The 18,962-nt window shown below is 34.1% G+C and overlaps 1 protein-coding gene across 6 annotated transcripts in view; it reads left to right on the plus strand.

Moving 5' to 3' along the window:
- STXBP5 (syntaxin binding protein 5) overlaps positions 1–18,962 on the plus strand; it is a 165,692-nt gene that overhangs the window by 35,446 nt on the left and 111,284 nt on the right. For all 6 annotated transcript variants that reach the window (XR_013830897.1, XM_079939884.1, XM_079939885.1 and 3 more), the window contains exons 5-6: positions 13,538–13,672; positions 15,474–15,537. Coding sequence is in view for 5 of the 6 variants with exons in the window: in XM_079939884.1 (XP_079796010.1) it covers positions 13,538–13,672; positions 15,474–15,537 (199 nt within the window). In the remaining variant the exon portion in view is untranslated. The remainder of the gene's footprint in view (positions 1–13,537; positions 13,673–15,473; positions 15,538–18,962) is intronic.

Here is an 18,962-nt window from a genome sequence, read left to right on the forward strand (position 1 = left end):
AAGAAATCCTGATAAGGGAATTAGAGACAGTCAAAGAGACTGGCCTAGTTGCACAAGGGCTTTATAATGTACTCAGGTATAAAAAGATATGGAAGGAGGAGATACCTGTAACAAATACCTACAGATGTAGAAATCACTTTGGAATTGGGCAGTGAGCAGAGGAAACATGATAGAGAGACCTAAATTGTTTTGACAGGCTGTTTGCAGGACTCTGGACTTGGAGACTGCTGCCAGAGAGAGCTCAGAAGGAAGAGAGGAACATGATTTTGGAAACTGGAGGAAGTTCCTTGTTATATAGTGGCAGGAAGCTTAAAAGAAGTGTCTCTTGCACAATGTATACGTGTTAACTTGTATATTTAGCTGAGGAGATTTCCAAGGAAAGGCTTGGAGGTGTGATCTGACTTTTTCTTGCTGCTTTATAGTAAAATACAAGAGGAGAGAAATAAATTGATGGAAGAATCATTAAATGAACCAGGACTTGATGATTTGGGAAATTCTTACCCTGATCTATATGGCAAAAGGGAGATTGCTTCTGAAAGTGTGGCATAGGGAAAACCAAGAGGGTGTGGCTGAACAACTTTTCACTAAAAATCTTCTATAGACCAAAAGGTCAAAGTATTTAATCACATAAAGGGCTCTTTTAAGATATTGAGAATCTTACAGATCTTCTACAGAAGATCTACAGATCTTCTCAACCAGATAGCCTGTAGGAAGTTTGAGTATCATCCCTCAGGCCTCTCAGCAGCAGCCTAGATAGAGAAGGTGTTATCTCCAAAAGATTTGTGGGTGTGACTTTTGCTAATGCAGAAGACCCAGTGAAATGTGTTCAAGACCCACAAGTTTCTTGAGAAAGTTGTACAGCAGAAACGTTGCCACCTGGGACTTAAAGAAACAGAGTACAATGTGAAAGCAGGCTGCATCCGGAATCAGGCCCATAAAAGTACTCAGCTGTAAACAGTTGCTGTCTTTCATGAAAAAGGATGATTAGCAGGGCAGAACTGAGAGCCACAGAGGCTTGAAGCTAATTAAGACAAATCCAACATTTGCCCACCTGGATTTCAAAACTGTTATGGAGTCCTTTTTACCTTCCACTTTTTTTCATTTTGAACAGGAATTTCTACAATTGTCATCCTATGCCTGTCCAACCATTGAATGCTTGGAGTGTTGGGGGCAGATAATCTGTCTCTTCAGTTTCATAGGTCCACGGATGGAGTGGAATTTTGCCCAAGATCTATCTATACTGAATGGTAACACGCAGGACCCTCATCTGCAACAAATTTAGATGATGAGATTTGGAATTTTTGAGCTGAGATTTTGAGATTTTGGACTTGAATTAATGTTGTGATTGGTTGAGACTTTGGGAATATTGAGATGGGTGAATGGAGGGATTGAATCTTTGGAGGGTAAAGGGAAGACTATTAGAGGCAGAATTCTAAGATGATCCCTAAGAGTCCTACCCCCCTGGTAAACATACATCTTCTCCTAAGTATTCCATTCTAATCAAGGTACTGCTGTGGAGGGTATTTGGGATTTGAGATCCCAAATCAGTTGACCTTCATAGAGGGAATGTATCTAATTGGCTTTAGACTTGGATTATCTGACTTAAAATGGCAGCAAGTACATGGAATTGCCCTGCCTGGTTTGGCTTATCTCTGGAATTCAGTATGGTTTAAGTGTCTCCCAAAGTATGAATATACAGGTAACTTGGGTAAGATACAGGCACCCTAATGAACATCTAACTAATATTAGGGGAAGTGGACTGAAGAGTGCATGGTAGGTAGATAAACAACCAATGTCCACTGTACTTTTCACTGCCTTCAAAATGAAGTTGAAACTTAAATATTTAGCATTCCCTAAAAGATCTTGCAAGATCTGTGACTCTTCTTTTTAGTCACCATAATTTTATTTCACTATATTTCTCCCTCTCTTTATGATTATAGTCCAGCCACCCTGGCTTTTCAGTTTTTTAATGAACTATCCTCTCTCCTGCTTATTTGTATGAGCTGATCTCCCTGCTCAGAAGACACTTAGGATTCTCTTTCCATGGCTGGCTAATGCCTGTTCATCTTTGAAGTCTTGTCATTTCCTTTACAGGTTTTTCTGTAAGTTCCCAAGACTAGGTTTTGTATTACCCCACAGTATGGTGTTCTTTCCCTAAAATAGCACATACCATTCTTACTCTTATTGCCTTGGTTTCTTGATTATCTTCTCGATTATAAAATAAATGGTAAGTATTTTCCTTATTTTATTCTCAGCAGCAGTCTCAATGCCTGACATCTAGTAAATGCTCAATAAAAAATGTTTGATTGGTACCACATTGCCGTTGCAGAAACAGAGGGGAATCTCTTTCTTCTAGAAGGCATGATCCTCCACAGACTGTGTTAATTACCTGGGAGATAGGTTCTAAGAAGGAGAGTCTTCAAACAGAAAAAACAACAAGAGTATTTGCTCCAACTAACTTTATATATAATCTTTATTCCTCTCACTAATCCAAAACTGGCTAGGTTGTTTGATTACCCTTGGAGTGCTATTTGGTCTTTGGCTCATAGCAGAGCTTTTAAATTTTTTCTTTTTTTGTAAAAAGAGTGAGGTGGGAGAATAGAGCTTTGAGCAGTGTATTTCTTTTTCCTAAATCAGCATACCTGTGAGGTACAGCAGACTTCCATCTGTAATAATTTGGCAGGGATTTTCAAAATGAAAGTGAAAATTTTATTTTTCATTTTCCTGCCTTACCGTATTAGCAAGAATTTCCAGAACAGTGTTCAATGATATTGTTGATAGCAAGTATCTTTTTCTTTGTAATAATTTTAATAATACTGCTTCTAGGGTTTTACTGTTAAGCATAATATAGGATGTAGATTTAAGATAGAATTTTCCCCCCTATGAGTTGGTGGTCAATTATGGAAGTTAAATTTTAATTGAATGCCTTTATAACATCTTTTTAGATTATCATGTGATTTTTCACTTCCCTTTTCCATATTGATTTAATCTATGACATTAATAGATTTCCTAACACTAAGCATTCTTGTATGCCTGTGAAATTTTTTGAATAAAGTTGAAAATTATTTTATATTGTTAAAAATGATTGTTAATATATTCTTCAGGGTTTTTACTTCTGTTCGTGAGATTGACAATAACAGGAAAATGTTATATTCCAATTTTGGTATCAGGGCATCCTTCCCTCATTAAAGAATTGAGTAACCTTTCTGTCTTCCTTCCTGTTCTAGGTCAGAGAAATTAATAGAGGAATTATCTATTTTCTGAATATTTTCAGAGTATACTTAAACTTTTTAGGGCTAGAAATTTTTTTGTACATACTTTAAATATATTCAGTTTCATTTATGTTTATTGATCCTTTTTGTTTTCCTCTTGAATAAATTTCATGATTCAGAGTATGATGAATTTCATTAAGATGAGAGGCTTATATCCCACTGTATTCTTGTGTACTTAAATTTACTTCTGTATTTTCTATATTCCCTTTCTCACTTTGTATTAACATATTTCTAATATGATTTATCAGAAGTTGTTCTGTTTCACTGTCTTCCAAATGAAGTAGTTTGTGGATTTATTAATTTTATTCTTACCTCTTATTGATACCTAACTTGTTGATTTTTATCTATCCTTCTCTTTAGTCTAACTTAAAGTTAAAATTTATTTATTGTAATTTGCTTAAAAATAAAAATACTTTAGAGCAATGGGGTGAATATGATAGAGACAGTGATAAGATAAAGGCAGAAGATGGAGATTTCAGCCCAAGAATTGCAGGGATCTTTTGGGTGGAGAAGACGAGAGAAAACAGAACAATGGGGAGAGAAGTAGTGATCAGAGGCACAAGTGAAGAAAGTTTTGTGGAGCTAAAATATCTTTAGGTTGAAAGGTCTAACTTCTGACATAACCAATAAAATTAGAGATACCTTTTTGAGCTATATTCTAACATTGTCAGCTATGAAAGAACTCAAAAACTATAACATTTATCTGACACTAAGCCCCCCGCAATACTCATTCTTTCAGACTTTGTTAGGAAGCTGTAAAGTTAGATGTGTCTTAGAAGTGTAAGAGTAACTGCTAAGATAGAAAATATATAATATTAAAACCATTAGAGAAGGAAATGAAGAAAATAAATAAGGGTCAGGAAAAGAGATAAAATGATAGAAAGAAAAAGGATGTTGAAATAAGGTTAAAAACTTTGTTCAACTATATCAGTAATGAAAATCATTGTAAATATACTAAAATCATCTACTGAGATTTTGAGATTGGATTAAAAAACAACAAAATACATCTATTAAACTGTTTATAAAAGATATACATAAAGCATAATTACACAAAGTTTGAAAGTAAATGGAAGGAAAAGGGAAAAAAAGCACAGATCGTGCAACAAAGGTTACAGTGTTCCTAGAAATAACACTAGCAAAAATGTATACGATCTGTGTGGAGAAAGTATTAAAGCTTTATTGAAGGAATAAAAGAAGATTTAAACAAATGGAGAGCTTCAGAGGAAGGAATACTCAAGTTTTAAAATGTCACTCCTCTCCAAATCTATAAATTCCGTAGTATTTCAATCTAAATTTTAACACCATTGTTCATTGAACTTAATAAGCTGATCTAAAATTCATTTGGAAATAAGCTGATCTAAAATTCATTTGGAAAAAAGAAAGGCTCAGAGCAACCAGGACAGTTTTGAAAAAGAAAGATGATGGGGCTTATTTTATTAAATATCAAAAATTATTATAAAGGTATAGAAATTAAAATGGTACAGTGATTACAAGAGAAAGAGAAATGAATGAAAACACAATAAATGGACTCCAGAAACACATATATGAATAGAGCGAGATCACACACACTTGATATATGACAGAGGTGGCATTACAAACAAAAAGAATGCAATAAACAAAAGATGCTGTGACAACTCTTATCTAAATAAGGAAAAGTGGTCCCTACCTCATAAGTAAATTGCAAGCCAGTTAAAGACTTAAATGCGAAATGAACACAGAAAAATTAAAACTTGTAAGAAAGTGACACAGGGAATATCTGTAAGACCTGAGCCAGGTGTGCTTAAATAGCATACGAAAAAACTCACAAGCTAAAAAGGAAAGGATTAAAAGTTCTGTACAACAAGCACACTTACCATAAAGTTAAAAGACAAACCCCATCCACCAGGTGCTGATGCATAAGAACACAAGATTCAGAATAATTTGTACAGTACTCTTTTTAAAAACAATGACTCCCTCCCCACCCCAAATTTATGTTGTCTTATGTGTATTTAATGAACACGGAGAAAAAATATGGAAGAATATGTTGTTCCAGGCTGTTAATATGACTTATGGAAAGAGTAAATTTTAAAGGAGACAAACATAATAAAAACTAATAAAAAATGACTGAGATAGTAAGTTTGCATAAATGTACAAATAGGGTAATATTTATGTGTGTGTGTATATATATACACAGAGAGAGAGAGAAACTTCTTTAATAATAAAGCCATAGACTGGAAGATATATAGAGTATACCTATCCAAACAGTAAAGAGCAATCTAATATAGAAATGGAAAAAAAGTATAGCTAACAGTTGCTGATGAGTACCAGATTGCTTTTGTTTATCATAGCATTTGTTATATAAAAACACTCTCATCTTCATTCCTCAAGATAATATCATTGAAAACAGAACTTAAAGAAACCCCCCATACAACAAGGAACAGTTTGTTTGGATTTTTTTCCAGATGTTATTTATTATTTCTGTAGTTGACATATACTGTTTTCCTATTTGATATTTACTGTTTTACTTACTGATACTCAGTTTTTTTGATAGCCATTGATGATGTTACAGTAAGGTCTCATTTCACAAGGAAGGTTAATACCATGATTTATTTGGCATATTTCCAAAAGTTCTTAAATGTTTTGTAAAAATTGAGATGTAATTGATAAAGCATATAGTAAATCAATACAAATGTAAAATGACCTTTGAAAATCTCTGAAACTTATTTTTTGAAATATTTATTACATTGTACTGCTGTGTTATAGATGTGATGAAGATTTTTCTAAAGTAGCTGTGACAGTTTATCAGAAGAGATATGTGGGACTACAATAAAAAGGAAATCCTTTGAACAGATTTATAAATTGCTTTCACCTGACTGCTGTTTTAATATATTTCCATGTTCATTGATGCAAACTTAAATTTTCATCTAATAACAGTGTAAGGTACAATTAATTTAAGAAAAGTATCTAATATTTGCTTTTTTATTTTCTTTTGCATTAGTTCACTTGATAAACATTGATTAGGATTCTGGTTCATGCAAATACTGTCATCAATTCCAGAAAGATATGGAAGTTATAATTGTCTAAGGTAGATGAAATGACGAATTACAATGCAATGGAAAACGTGATATAAATGTAGTGAAATTTCCTTATGAAATTTTGAAGATTGACCAGAAAAAGGACATATCACCATGTTTGTGAAATTTTAGATAAAGCATTGCAAAGGAGCCCATATGAACAGATTCATAGAGTTAGTAGTAATTTCCTACACTGACGAAGGGGAAAGGGAATTTCCATTATGTTCAGATGTACTAAGTCATAAAGCAGTCTCACGTGTTTTGGGAACTGTATCTTGTTAGACATTGTTAGGTGTCTAACAATGATAGGATAATTTTGGAAACAAGGACAAGGTCTACTTCTTGAAAAGCGTTTTATGTGATTATAAGAAAGTTATTCTTAACCTTTTTCCAACTTTAAAACATTAAATGAATAATGTTGTCTGAACAAGATACATTACAAGTGGGTATTTTTTTGGTTCCTATAAACTGTCATAGATAAGTAGCAGATATGGTATATTTCTTTGCTGTATTAGTCAGGGTTCAACACAGGAACAGAAAGCACTGTAGATATTTTTAGCATAAAGGGATTTAATTCAAGGATATAGCTGTTTATAAAATGTTTGGAAGTGTGCTAGAACTATTGAGTTTTAGAACTTAATATTCCTGCCATACAACTGCGTCTCACCATGTGCATCTAAGGAGTAGATCTGGGAATGCTGTATCTGGTCCCCACTGCTATGTCTTAGTGCCTCTTACCTCTCAGGTTTTCATGAACATTCTTGTCAGCGGAAACAGCAGGAAGATGGTCTCTGCCTCACTTTTGCTTATAAATCTTAAGCACATTCAGTTAGTAGAAACTTAATTTCATCTAGAATTCCAGTTGTAGGAGTGTCTGGTAAATGTAGGTTTTAGCTTTCTAGCATCTGCAGTACAAGAAGGCATGTAGGAAGATATGGGAGAGGCTGCTGAATATCAGTTGACCAAATCCAGCACACTTTACATCTATAACCCCCTCTCTCAGACATGTGTACCACAGTGTGTCACTAAATATTGCTTCAGAAGCATTATGGTAGAAGGTAGGAAGCCATTAGAGTTTCAAGTAAGATAATGGTGTGTGTGACCTTTCTTGGCTTTGAAAGATAACTCTGGATAGGGATGGTGGGAGGGAGATGCAAGCTGGGATGGCATATGGAGATATATGTATACATATAGCTGATTCACTTTTTTGTACAGCAGAAACTAACACAACATTGTAAAGCAATTATGCTCCAATAAAGATGTTTAAAAAAAAAGGAATATCTGATTGTTAATTAACGTAATAAATCCTCACAAATTTTTATAGTTCATTTGTCCATTTAACAAATATTTATTGAGTACTTATTAGGTGCAAGATAGTGTGATTTTGCTGAGACTATAAAAATGATGACATATTTCCTGTCATGTCGGGCTGATCAATGGTGGTATAGGCACGTAGAAGAGCTTATTGGTTCATATTTCTTTCTATGGATTAAACTGTAAAGTTGTAATCATCTGTGTATTATGCCCTTGCTTATGGATGATTAATTTCAACATAGGAGGCTGTGCATGTTCTTTTGCTAAAGAAAATTGGTGATAGTAAATCTTCCTAATATGGAGCTTGTTGACTACATACTATTTGAAAAACTGCTGCTAAGGATAGTGAATAGGATATACGTATCACTCCCTAAAACTTAGCATGTTATACATTTTTTTAAAGTCCTTCAAGCAAGTATAAAAATTATTGTGTTCCCAGTAATGCTTTGAGTAGGATAAGTATATCTGTGTCTAAGTCCAGTATAGGGATTCAGAATGCAGCTCCATTTAGTGACACACTGAGGAATGCAACGTTATCATCTGTGTATTTCTGTTATATTGGTTTCAGTCACCCCCTTTTTTTGGCTTAACTTGTCCATTTTAAAGTACCTTATCAGTCTCAATTTAATATGCCATTCTTATATAACCTTATTAGTGTTCACGGAGTTTTAATGTTTTCCATGTGATCTCAACTATATGTATTATAAATTATTTTTGGTATAACCTTTTGCCTTAATAATGTCAGCACATAAGCTTAAATTAACTTGGTCTCCTGGTATCAGTAAAAACTGAAGTCACTGTCATTTATTATGATCTTTATCACATTAAAATAAAATTTAATCTTTATAATAAAAGTGCGTGAAAAACAATAGTCATGAATTTGGGGGGTTTTTGTTTTTGTTTTTTAATTTATTTATTTATGTATTTATTTTTGGCTGCGTTGGGTCTTCATTGCTGCATGCAGGCTTTCTCTAGTTGTGGTGAGCGGGGGCTGCTCTTCACTGCGGTGCGCAGGCTTCTCATTGCGGTGGCTTTTCTTGTTGCGGGGCACGGGCTCTAGGCACGCGGGCCTCAGTAGTTGTGGCTCACGGGCTTAGTCGCTCCGCGGCATGTGGGGTCTCCCCGGACCAGGGATCGAACCCGTGTCCCCTGCATTGGCAGGCGGATTCTTAACCACTGCGCCACCAGGGAAGTCCATGAATTTGTTTTTAATCTAAGGTAATGTTTTAGCTTCATGATACATGCACTTGCATTCCTAAGAAGTTTTCCTGCGGTCTTTCCCCTTCCCGCCCCTGCATCTTCCCTGACCGGGGCACGAATCCATGTCCCCTGCATCGGCTGGCAGACTCTAAACCACTGCGCCACCAGGGAAGCCCTGTTTCATGACTACTTTTACTGAAAAATATAGATTTCTATCATGCATCACTTTCTTAGATTCATTAAATAACAACAAATCTCTTTATATGTATATGTGTACATATCAGACATGTACATAATATATGTATATAGTTTTTAATTTGTGTATATAGTTTTAAGTCTGCTAATATATGTTATTCCTTTTAAATAATCAATATAATAGTTTCATCAATTTAATTATTACATAAAAGCTTACTTAGTTATATATTCTCAATTTTCAACAGAGGAGGCTAAGATTCTTATTTTGTAAACAAGGAAATAAGGTCATGTTTATATAACAGATTGAAAAGATACTCTTAATTATAATAAGTAAAGTCTAGTTTGTGTTAACCACCAGTTTTATGTTTTGGTAACTGACTGATTAAATTGCCCCAAATTTAGAATCTTGCAGTTCTTGGTAGGGCATGTTGATTGGCTTGTTTTATTAGTAATATGTTTTGGGGGACCACATTTTCTTATTGGCCTTTCCCTAAATCACTGGCATGGTATTATTTTATTTGATTGCAGCATGGAATTTTATTTTTCTCACTATTCCTAATCCAACCTGTTCATTACCCATTAAAATTTGCTAGTTAAGGGCTTCCCTGGTGGCGCATTGGTTGAGAGTACGCCTGCCGATGCGGGGGACACAGGTTCGTGCCCCGGTCCAGGAAGATCCCACATGCTGCAGAGCGGCTGGGCCCGTGAGCCATGGCCGCTGAGCCTGCGTGTCCGGAGCCTGTGCCCCGCAATGGGAGAGGCCACAACAGTGAGAGGCCTGTGTACTGCCAAAAAAACAAAACAAAACAAAACAACAACAAATAAATTTGCTAGTTAATAAATTATCAAGTTAATTGTGATAAAAACTATTTGACTTTCCCCCTTCTCGGTTGACTCAAATAATGATGGTAATAATGTAACAGTAATTTTTAAATTTGGTGGTGCATTATACAAATACACTCCTATGATTTGTATTTTTTTTTAAAGTGTACAAGACTCATTCTAGGGACAGTATTAAAGTCTTCGTGTCAGATCAGTAAGTAAACAGTTTAAGTTCCTGCTTAATATGTTAAATATCAAATAGGATAAAGATTAAAACATAAAGTTGCTTAAAATTTCCCAGCAATGTAAGTTGGTTTTATAGTTGACTGGTGAAAAAAATCTTACTATGGCAGCTCATATTGAAAAAGTGAGCCTAGGGAAAAGTTCTAGATATTTTTCTGAACAGTAAAAAATTTATTCTTCATTCCTTTAAATATTTGAGAAACAGCTGCAGTATGGTATTGCTGTGCTAGGAACAGAAAGTATTGTATGAGATATCCAAAATGTCTGCCCTTAAGGAGATAAGTTCAAACTTTGTAAACACATTATTTAAATAATTTTGTTAGTATTAAAATCAAAGATGGATCATGTAATTGTATTAAGCCAGTAACTACTGTTTTTTGAAGAATAATGGGAAATTGCAAAATAGCAGAACAGGTCAGGAAGTTGGATATTTCTGATTTTTTAAAATCAAACTGTCATTATTTTGACTTATTTATTTTGAAATTATTTTTGAATTTTCAGAATATTTGAGCTCTATTCATGTTTTAGTTTAAGGCACATTTCAAATGAAATATTTGGGTTTTGTTTGTTTTAATATTTATTTATTTGGTTGCTCTGGGTTTTAGTTGTGGCAGGCAGGCTCCTTAGTTGCAGCTCGCCAGCTCCTTAGTTGTGGCATTCGAACTCTTAGTTGCGGCACGCGTGTGGGAGCTAGTTCCCTGACCAGGGATCGAACCCCTGTCCTTTGCATTGGAAGACGGATTCTTAACCACTGGACCACCAGGGAAGTACCAGAAATAGTTGTTTTTATGATATTTATTGCATTGTTCATTTTGTATCTGGCATGCTATTATTGTACCTTATTTTCTTCATGTCATTAAAATTTGCCCTATAACTTCTAATTGGTAGAGTATCACTTAGTTTTTTATAATAATGAGCTAACATTTATTGAGCACTTACCTGTGTCAGGCCCCATTTTAAGCATCTACCATGCTTTGTCTTATTTGATCCTCAGGTGAACACTAAGGTAGATGTGCTTTACCACTTGGAAACTGAGGCTCTGAGAGACTGAATGGTTTACCGAAGGCCACATGCTAGTGAGTGACAGAGCTGAAATTGAATCAGGCAGTTTAACTCCAGAGCTTGTGCCTATGTATTAATCAGAGTCACAGTCTTATTTTTCATTATTCCTAAAGCCACAAATCTCTGAAAACAAAACATTTTAAAATAGCTTAATTTAGGTATAATTGACATATAATAAACTGTACATATTTAAAGTAATAAGCCATGTGATAAGTTTTGACACATACACTCATGAAACTGTCACCAAACTGTCAATCAAGATAATGAACCTACCCATCACCCCAAAATGTTTCCTTGTGGTAATCTCTCCCCTCTTCTGTTACTGGCCTCTACCCTCACAATCCAGGCAACCATTGATTTGCTTTCTGTTACAATAGCTTAGTTTGCATTTTCTACTGCATATAAATTGTATGTGGAATGATAAAATATGTCTTTTTTGTCTGACTTTTGCTCATCTTAAGGATTTTGAGATTCATTGGTGTTGCATGTATGCATGTTGTATGTTGTATGCATGTCCTTATTTACTGCTGAATAATATTCTAAGTATATAACACAAGTTTTTCATCCATTTACCTGGTGAAGGACATTTGGGTTATTTCCAGTTTGGGTCTGTTGCAAAGCTGCTATGAACATTTGTGTACAGGTCTTGTGTAGACATATGCTTTCCTTCTTTTGGGTAAATACCTAGGAATGGGATGGGTGGATCATATGGTAGGTGTAACTTTTTAAGAAACCTCCAGTGACTATAGGTAATAACACTGTGTTATGTATTTGAACTTTGCTAAGAGAGTAGATCTTAAATGTCCTCGTCACAGGAAGAAGAAAATTCTTACTATACCTGTGGCTATGGATGTTAACTTGACTTACTGTGGTGATCATTACATAATACATACATATATTGAATTATGTTGTACGACTGAAACTAAAGTTATAGGACAATTATATCTCAAGTAAAAGAAACTGCCAAAAATTATACCTCAGAAATAATCAGTGTGTTTACAAGGTGCTACCACCATATTAGGTAATATGTAAATACTTATTATGTACCTTGGTAAAATGTGGAAAATTCTGAATTCTGAAACCTATATGGCCCTAAAGTTTTCATAAAGGTACTGTGGACTTACTGCCTTGTGAAGTAATAAGGTACTATAAGATGTTTTTTTGATTCAGTAGTCATTTCTTTGTTAAATTTACATAAACCCTTTGGAAAGATGACATGCTATCATATAAAACACTCAACAAAGAATATAGATGATGAACCTTAAGTAATTATCTGAATGAACATTAACTCTAGGAATTAGTGAGACCATGAGTTGCATGTATTTATTTGAAGTGTTTTCATCTTGAAAATTCTCTGTAATGAAATTATGTTAATGGGAATAGCAAATGTTCTGTATGCTGTATCTTGCCTAATGACTGCTGTCAGTTTGAGGGTTCAGCAGTGATTATCATCATTGTGTATTATTGAAAGGACTATTCCATTAAAATTTTAAATAGTATATTTTGAGAGACACAATAGGTAGTCTGAAAAAAATGAGCATTATATGGTTTCATAACATACTATCTTTATTTGTCTTTCCTAAAAATAAGTTCTACAAAAAGGACAAGGTATTTTCCATTCTTAACCTTGTTATCAACTGAGCTTATATAGAAAATGTTAGATATTGTTGGAATGATTATAAAGTTTAATACATGCATGTAAATTATTATAATGTATCAATGAAGGACTTTTATATCATCAGGACTTAGAAGGAGATAGTTTTGAGTATATTCCAATATCAGTGTCTAAGCCTACAGAGGATCTTAGCCCTTCCAAAGGCTTACAAGTTAGTGAGGAAGGTAGACTCCCTTACAAGGCAAGCCTGATAGAGATACAAAAGTGTTGAGGTATCAATTTGAGTGAAGGTGGCATTTTAACTAAATCTTGAACAGGAGAAGAACATGAGGAGGAGGAGCATTTTGCATAGAGGGAGTAGTCAGCACAGGTACCAAGATGGATTCGTGTGGTTAATAACTTCTGAGAAATACGGTAGTACCTAGGGATGATGTGTTAGACTCACTTTGTGGCTTTAAAAGTTACATTTGTCATACGTCTGAAGTAACACAGTGAATGACATAGCCAAATTTGAAACACATACTAATGTCAAAACTCCTTTCTATCAGGTTATGCTGTCTATTTACTGTAAGGACTTATATTTGACATTAAAGTTGAATTAGCATAATTGAATATTAACTACAGTGAGTTGATAAATCTGATGGTTGTATCTTTTTTTGCTTTTCCTAAATTGTGTATGTCATTATTAACCCTCTAATACAGTTAATAAAGTTTACCAGATATTTTTCTGATTTCCTTTTTGGATATATTTTCTCTTGCAGGGTTACGTTTTGCCATCTGCCTTTCCAGAGTAAGTGGCTCTATGTGGGCACTGAACGAGGTAATATACATATTGTCAATGTGGAGTCCTTCACACTCTCAGGCTACGTCATTATGTGGAATAAAGCCATTGAACTGTGAGTTTGAGCAAATATTCCATATCTGAAACTATCAGTACCATATATGATAATATTATGTAATAGCTAATTAGTAAATATAGAATTAAATTTTTAATATTAAATACAGATTTATCAGCCTTTTGCAAGTATTGCCCTATTGGCAGTTTGAAAATTTAAATGCTTTACATATATCTGTATAGATACATATACGTATTATATATAAATATGTTCACATATATATAAGCTATAGCACAAGTTTAATAAAACCATTATTCTTTTTAGGTGAAAAACATTCCAGATTGTTTTCTGTTCATTTATCACCTAATTATTTTTCTTTCAAATGCTTGGTCATGCCCCACTAAATTGATTTCATGACCCACTAACAAGTTGCCACCAATGTTTAGAAAACACTGATCTAAACCACTACTTGCTATGTTTTAGTAATTACCAAATATAATGTAAATGTTTATAGTGTAACATTGCAGAATTAATTTGACAGTTAATTTTCCTTAGTTTTGATATGGTAATGATTGCTTTTATTTAACAGTAATGACAACAAAAACTGTGTTGTGCCATAGGGCCCTAAGGATCTTTAGTGCTAACTTTTCACTGTCTTAGAATCTTATCTCTTTCTCTTATTTTTTTCATATATTATTTAGATATAAAAATCAGAATTTAAGGATATTGGCAAGGTTCATTTTCACCATTTCTTCTTGTTTTTAAACAAATAGTTCCATATTGTTGCATTCCACAGAATTTGACATAAGGATAAATTTGTGGCATATCTCCTTAAGTAATGTGTTGTTGCAGCTGTAATGGTGTATTAAGTTTGGTTTTCCTTCCTTTATCAGGAACATTGTTATTTCTCAGTCCCTTGGAACAAGGTTTTCTAGGTCTGTTCTTTGAGTTGATCACAACATATAGCGGGGAGGCCTGGCGCAGGTGTCTGTATGGTTTCACAAGTGGCTCTCAATGAAGTGGACTGGTCTCTCAACTCTTAGAGTTTATGAATGGGTTATTTCTTCTGCTTATTTCTACTCTATAGACATCAGTTCAGCTACATTCTTATCTGTATGACTTCTTTTTTCTCTGAGCAAATATTGGTGGCATTATTTCGTTGATTTTTTAAAAGCCATAATGGAATTTTTCTTATTTTTGGTATGAAGTGTGTAACTAGATGAGATGCCCCAACTGGAGGCTAGAATTGAGTAAAATAAAGATAGCAATATTTTAGATGCTGCTTTATTTTATTTTATTTTTTTATTTTTTTGCTGCTTTATTTTAAAATATTAACTTTGAGAATTCTACCATGAGAATAAATTTTCTGTGCTAAAATACAAAATTGAAGATTCTTTCCTATACAGAAAGTGTACATAATTTTTTTTTTTTTTTTGCGGTACACGGGCCTCTCACTGTTGTGGCCTCTCCCATTGTGGAGCACAGGCTCCGGACACACAGGCTCAGCGGCCATGGCTCATGGGCCCAGCTGCTCCGCGGCATGTGGGATCTTCCCGAACCAGAGCACGAACCCATGTCCCCTGCATTGGCAGGCGGACTCTCAACCGCTGCGCCACCAGGGAAGCCCAAGTGTACATAATTTAAAATTTTTGTGACATATCAATGTGAGAGTCACTATTCTTCCTGATTCCTATTTTGATCCATATTGAGAACTATATATCTGTTACTGATCACTTGCTGAAATGTTTTCAACCTTTGTAAATATATCTTTATTTTCCATTCATTATTCTTATTGTAATGAGTATGTAATAGTATTGCAATTTTTACTTGAGAAAAAACATCTTAACGTTTTTTCTTTTAGGTCATCTAAATCTCACCCAGGACCTGTCGTCCATATAAGTGATAATCCAATGGATGAAGGAAAGGTAGATTTTTTTAAATATATATATTTATTACTTAAATGCATGAATTTTGTATTTTTTAAATATGCAAACCATTCCAGAACTACACTTACTCTGCAAAGTTGAGATTGATAACAAAGGTTGTATATCATATATACTTAATTGCTTATTTATGCATTATGAAGAACAAGTGAAAATTAAAATATTTACATTTTAAAGAAGAAATCTCTAAAACAAGTAAAATTTAATAAATACAGTTAAAGGTTGTTAACTTGTTTTTGGCTTATTTAGAATAATTCCCCTTATTTTTTGATAATCCTGACAAAAACCATTTTCTTTTGGTCTTGAATTCTTTTTTACACTAGTTAAACAATTTTTATAGCACTTATCACATAACATCTTATGTTGGAGTTGTCTCTGTATCTCTCTCCCCTAAATTTTTCTCCATAAATAGCTCAGATCAATAGAGACTTTTTAAAAATAATACTTAATTTTTTTATACTTGAAACCAGTTTCATGCAGTCATTACCTAGCTATTGTTAATTTAGGTTCATTAGTACTCTGAATAATAATAAAATTTTATTTTCCATGAATCTCTACTTCCTAATTCAAACCAATCTCTCAGTAGTTCTATTTAATGATATTTTTTCTACTTACAAAATTTCATGAAAATTAGTCTACATCAGTACCAGAAAGTTAATCACTATCAGAAATCAGTGAAATGAAAGTTCTGGATTTTGTGAAGTTTATTCGGGTTTTTCCTTTTCTCAGTTAGTGAGAGTGGTAGAGCCTATATGTTGTGTTAACACTGTTCTGTTAATACTGGGAAAACAAAAGGATAGCGGTACTGTTCAGAGCTAGACTATATCATACAATTGTATGGTTTGAGAGAAACTACATGAAGCAAGTTACAGTAACCTATATCTTCACTTTACTTACTTATTTTTGGTATAAGATAATTGTCTAAAAGCCAATCTTTGGGTGGGAGACCTGGTGGAAGAATTGAAAACTTCCCTTTCTTCTACGTTGAATTAGTCAGTAAGTCATTTCAGTCCTTCCATTGCAGTGTCTTTTCTATTCAATCTCCTTATGACCACTGCAGTTCAAGGCATTCCAACCCATTCTTGAGTCATTTCCAGATCAATCTTCCTAGAGTGTCATTTTAATCTTATTGCTTTCCTGTTCAAAAGCTTTCAGTGGTTCTGCAGTATCTAACAAGCAAAACAATGCTTCCTTAAATCATAGCCCTAGGTTTCATTGTCTTTGAGAACATCTTTACCTGAATGCTATGCTGAAGCAAATAGTTATTGTTGCCCAAATGTGAGCTGCTCTTTACTATCTCCATCCCTTATTTATATAAGTCCCTCTGTTTGGAATTCTTTCCCACTGTTCTTTCTCTGCTGAATTCCTACTCACAACTTGAGGCTCAGATTAAATACATATCTTTCATGATACCTTTCCTGATAATCCTAACATAAAATGCTTTCTCTCACTTCCAAATTTATTAGCACCTTAATTGTGCAATTTTCTATTTATAAATACCACATCCTTCAGTTAGTTCTTCTATTTTTTAATATTTAGGAGATTGTAGGGATTAAAGTTTAACGTATTGGCACAGATTTCTAACATTCTTAGGAAGATACAGCTGGCTAGAGAGGTTAAAGTTTACTTTAACCCTCTTATGTTATTAAGATCTGGATGGGTAAAATTTTTTTTTTTAAGTTACATAGCTACTAAGTGGCAGATCTAAGGCTAGAGCTTAAGTTACCTGTGTCCTAAGCAATCCAGTATTGTTTATACTGTATATCAATTCTTAAATTTTATATTTTTCCATCTCTTTCCTTATTCCTGAAGTTCCTCTCTTACTTCCCCCATCAGAAAATGCCATATACATGTCCAAGATATTTAGAAGGACTAGAAAAAGGTAAAGGAAACAAATACCAGTTTTGTTTTTTTTTTCCAGAAAGAGTATGTATTTCAGATTGCCGAAGAAAGAAGAGTTTATGTTAGGAAAATTAAGTGTACTTCCTACCAAGGTGGGAAAATCTATTTTGTTAGTTTCAATGACTCGTTCTTCCAAATGTCCCCGTAGTCTGAAATCCACTAAGTTGCAATTTAGTTAAAGTTACTGGGTCTGCCCCCAAATTTGTTCATATCTCCAGATCATATGAACAGTTATTAGCTAGCTACCAATCATTCATGTATTTATTAAACAAATATTTATTGAATAGCTACTATGCATTAGGCAGTATATTAGATACTAGAGACATATAGATGAAAATGCATTTACTTGTGTAAGAGAAGAAGCATCTCCGTCTGTCCAGAGGAATTGAGTAGGCTTACCCAAGGAAGCAACACTAAATGCTTAAAAGTGAATAAAAAGTGAATTAAAAAGGGAGAAGGTTTCAAGCAGGGGGAATACTGAGATTTGGAAAATGCCAGTGCAGGAGGTGGTAAACAGTAGAGAGTTTGTGAGGCAAGAACATGCATTTCATTCCGGAACTTATTCATTCACAAAAAATGTATTCATTCACAAAAAAAGTACCTACAACATATCAGGCTCTCTGTCTTATGTTAGAGGTATAGTAGTAAACAAGGTAAAACCAGTTCTTGCTTAAATAGACCAGTGTTTCAGTTTGCAAGAGAATTCAGATAAGGAAAAAGACATCATTTTATTGTCTAGTGACCCTTCAGGTTAAAAAATGTACAGGTTGCTGTTGGAGCACATAGGAAGGACATTGGCTTACATTTGGTAGGTCAAGGAAGACTTTCAGGAAGAAGTGATAGCTAAAATGACATGAAGGATTAGTAGGATTAGTCCAGCAAAAAGGATGACATTTGAATGGAGTGGCCCAGTTAGGGTGACAGCATGGGCAAAGGCGTAAAGGTAAGAGAGAGCATGACCTGAAAGATATAATGGAATGTATTGGGTAAGAGGAATGTGGAAAAGGATGAAGCTGGGGAGGTGAGCAGAGGCCAGACCATGATGTATCTTGTAGGTCAGATTATTCAGTTTGGACTTGATCTAAAAATAATGGTAAGGCATTAAAAAGTTTTAAACAAAAAGCTACATTACATGATCAGATTTGCATTTTAGAACTATCACCTTAGCTGCAATATGGAATGGGTTAAAAAAAAGGGCCAAGACTGGAGAGTCAGAGAGACCAGAGACTAGAGAAGAGATTTTTGTATCTTGAACCAAGAGAGAGATATTGGAGGTGGAGGAAAGTAAATTAGAGAGAGATTAGAGTGTACTTTTTAAATTACTTGATGATTTTACCTGGTAGGGGAGAGACTAGAGTTAATGATGACTCCAAGGTTTTTGCCTGAGCGACTTAATGAATATTAAAAAAAAAAAGAATGCTGAGAGAGACACTGCAATAGGGAATACCAGAAAAGGAAGATAGGGAAGAAAATAATGAATTCACTTTGGACACATTTATTTTGAG

This window comes from Stenella coeruleoalba (assembly GCF_951394435.1).
Source record: "Stenella coeruleoalba genome assembly, chromosome: 12".
Lineage (NCBI taxonomy): Eukaryota > Metazoa > Chordata > Mammalia > Artiodactyla > Delphinidae > Stenella > Stenella coeruleoalba.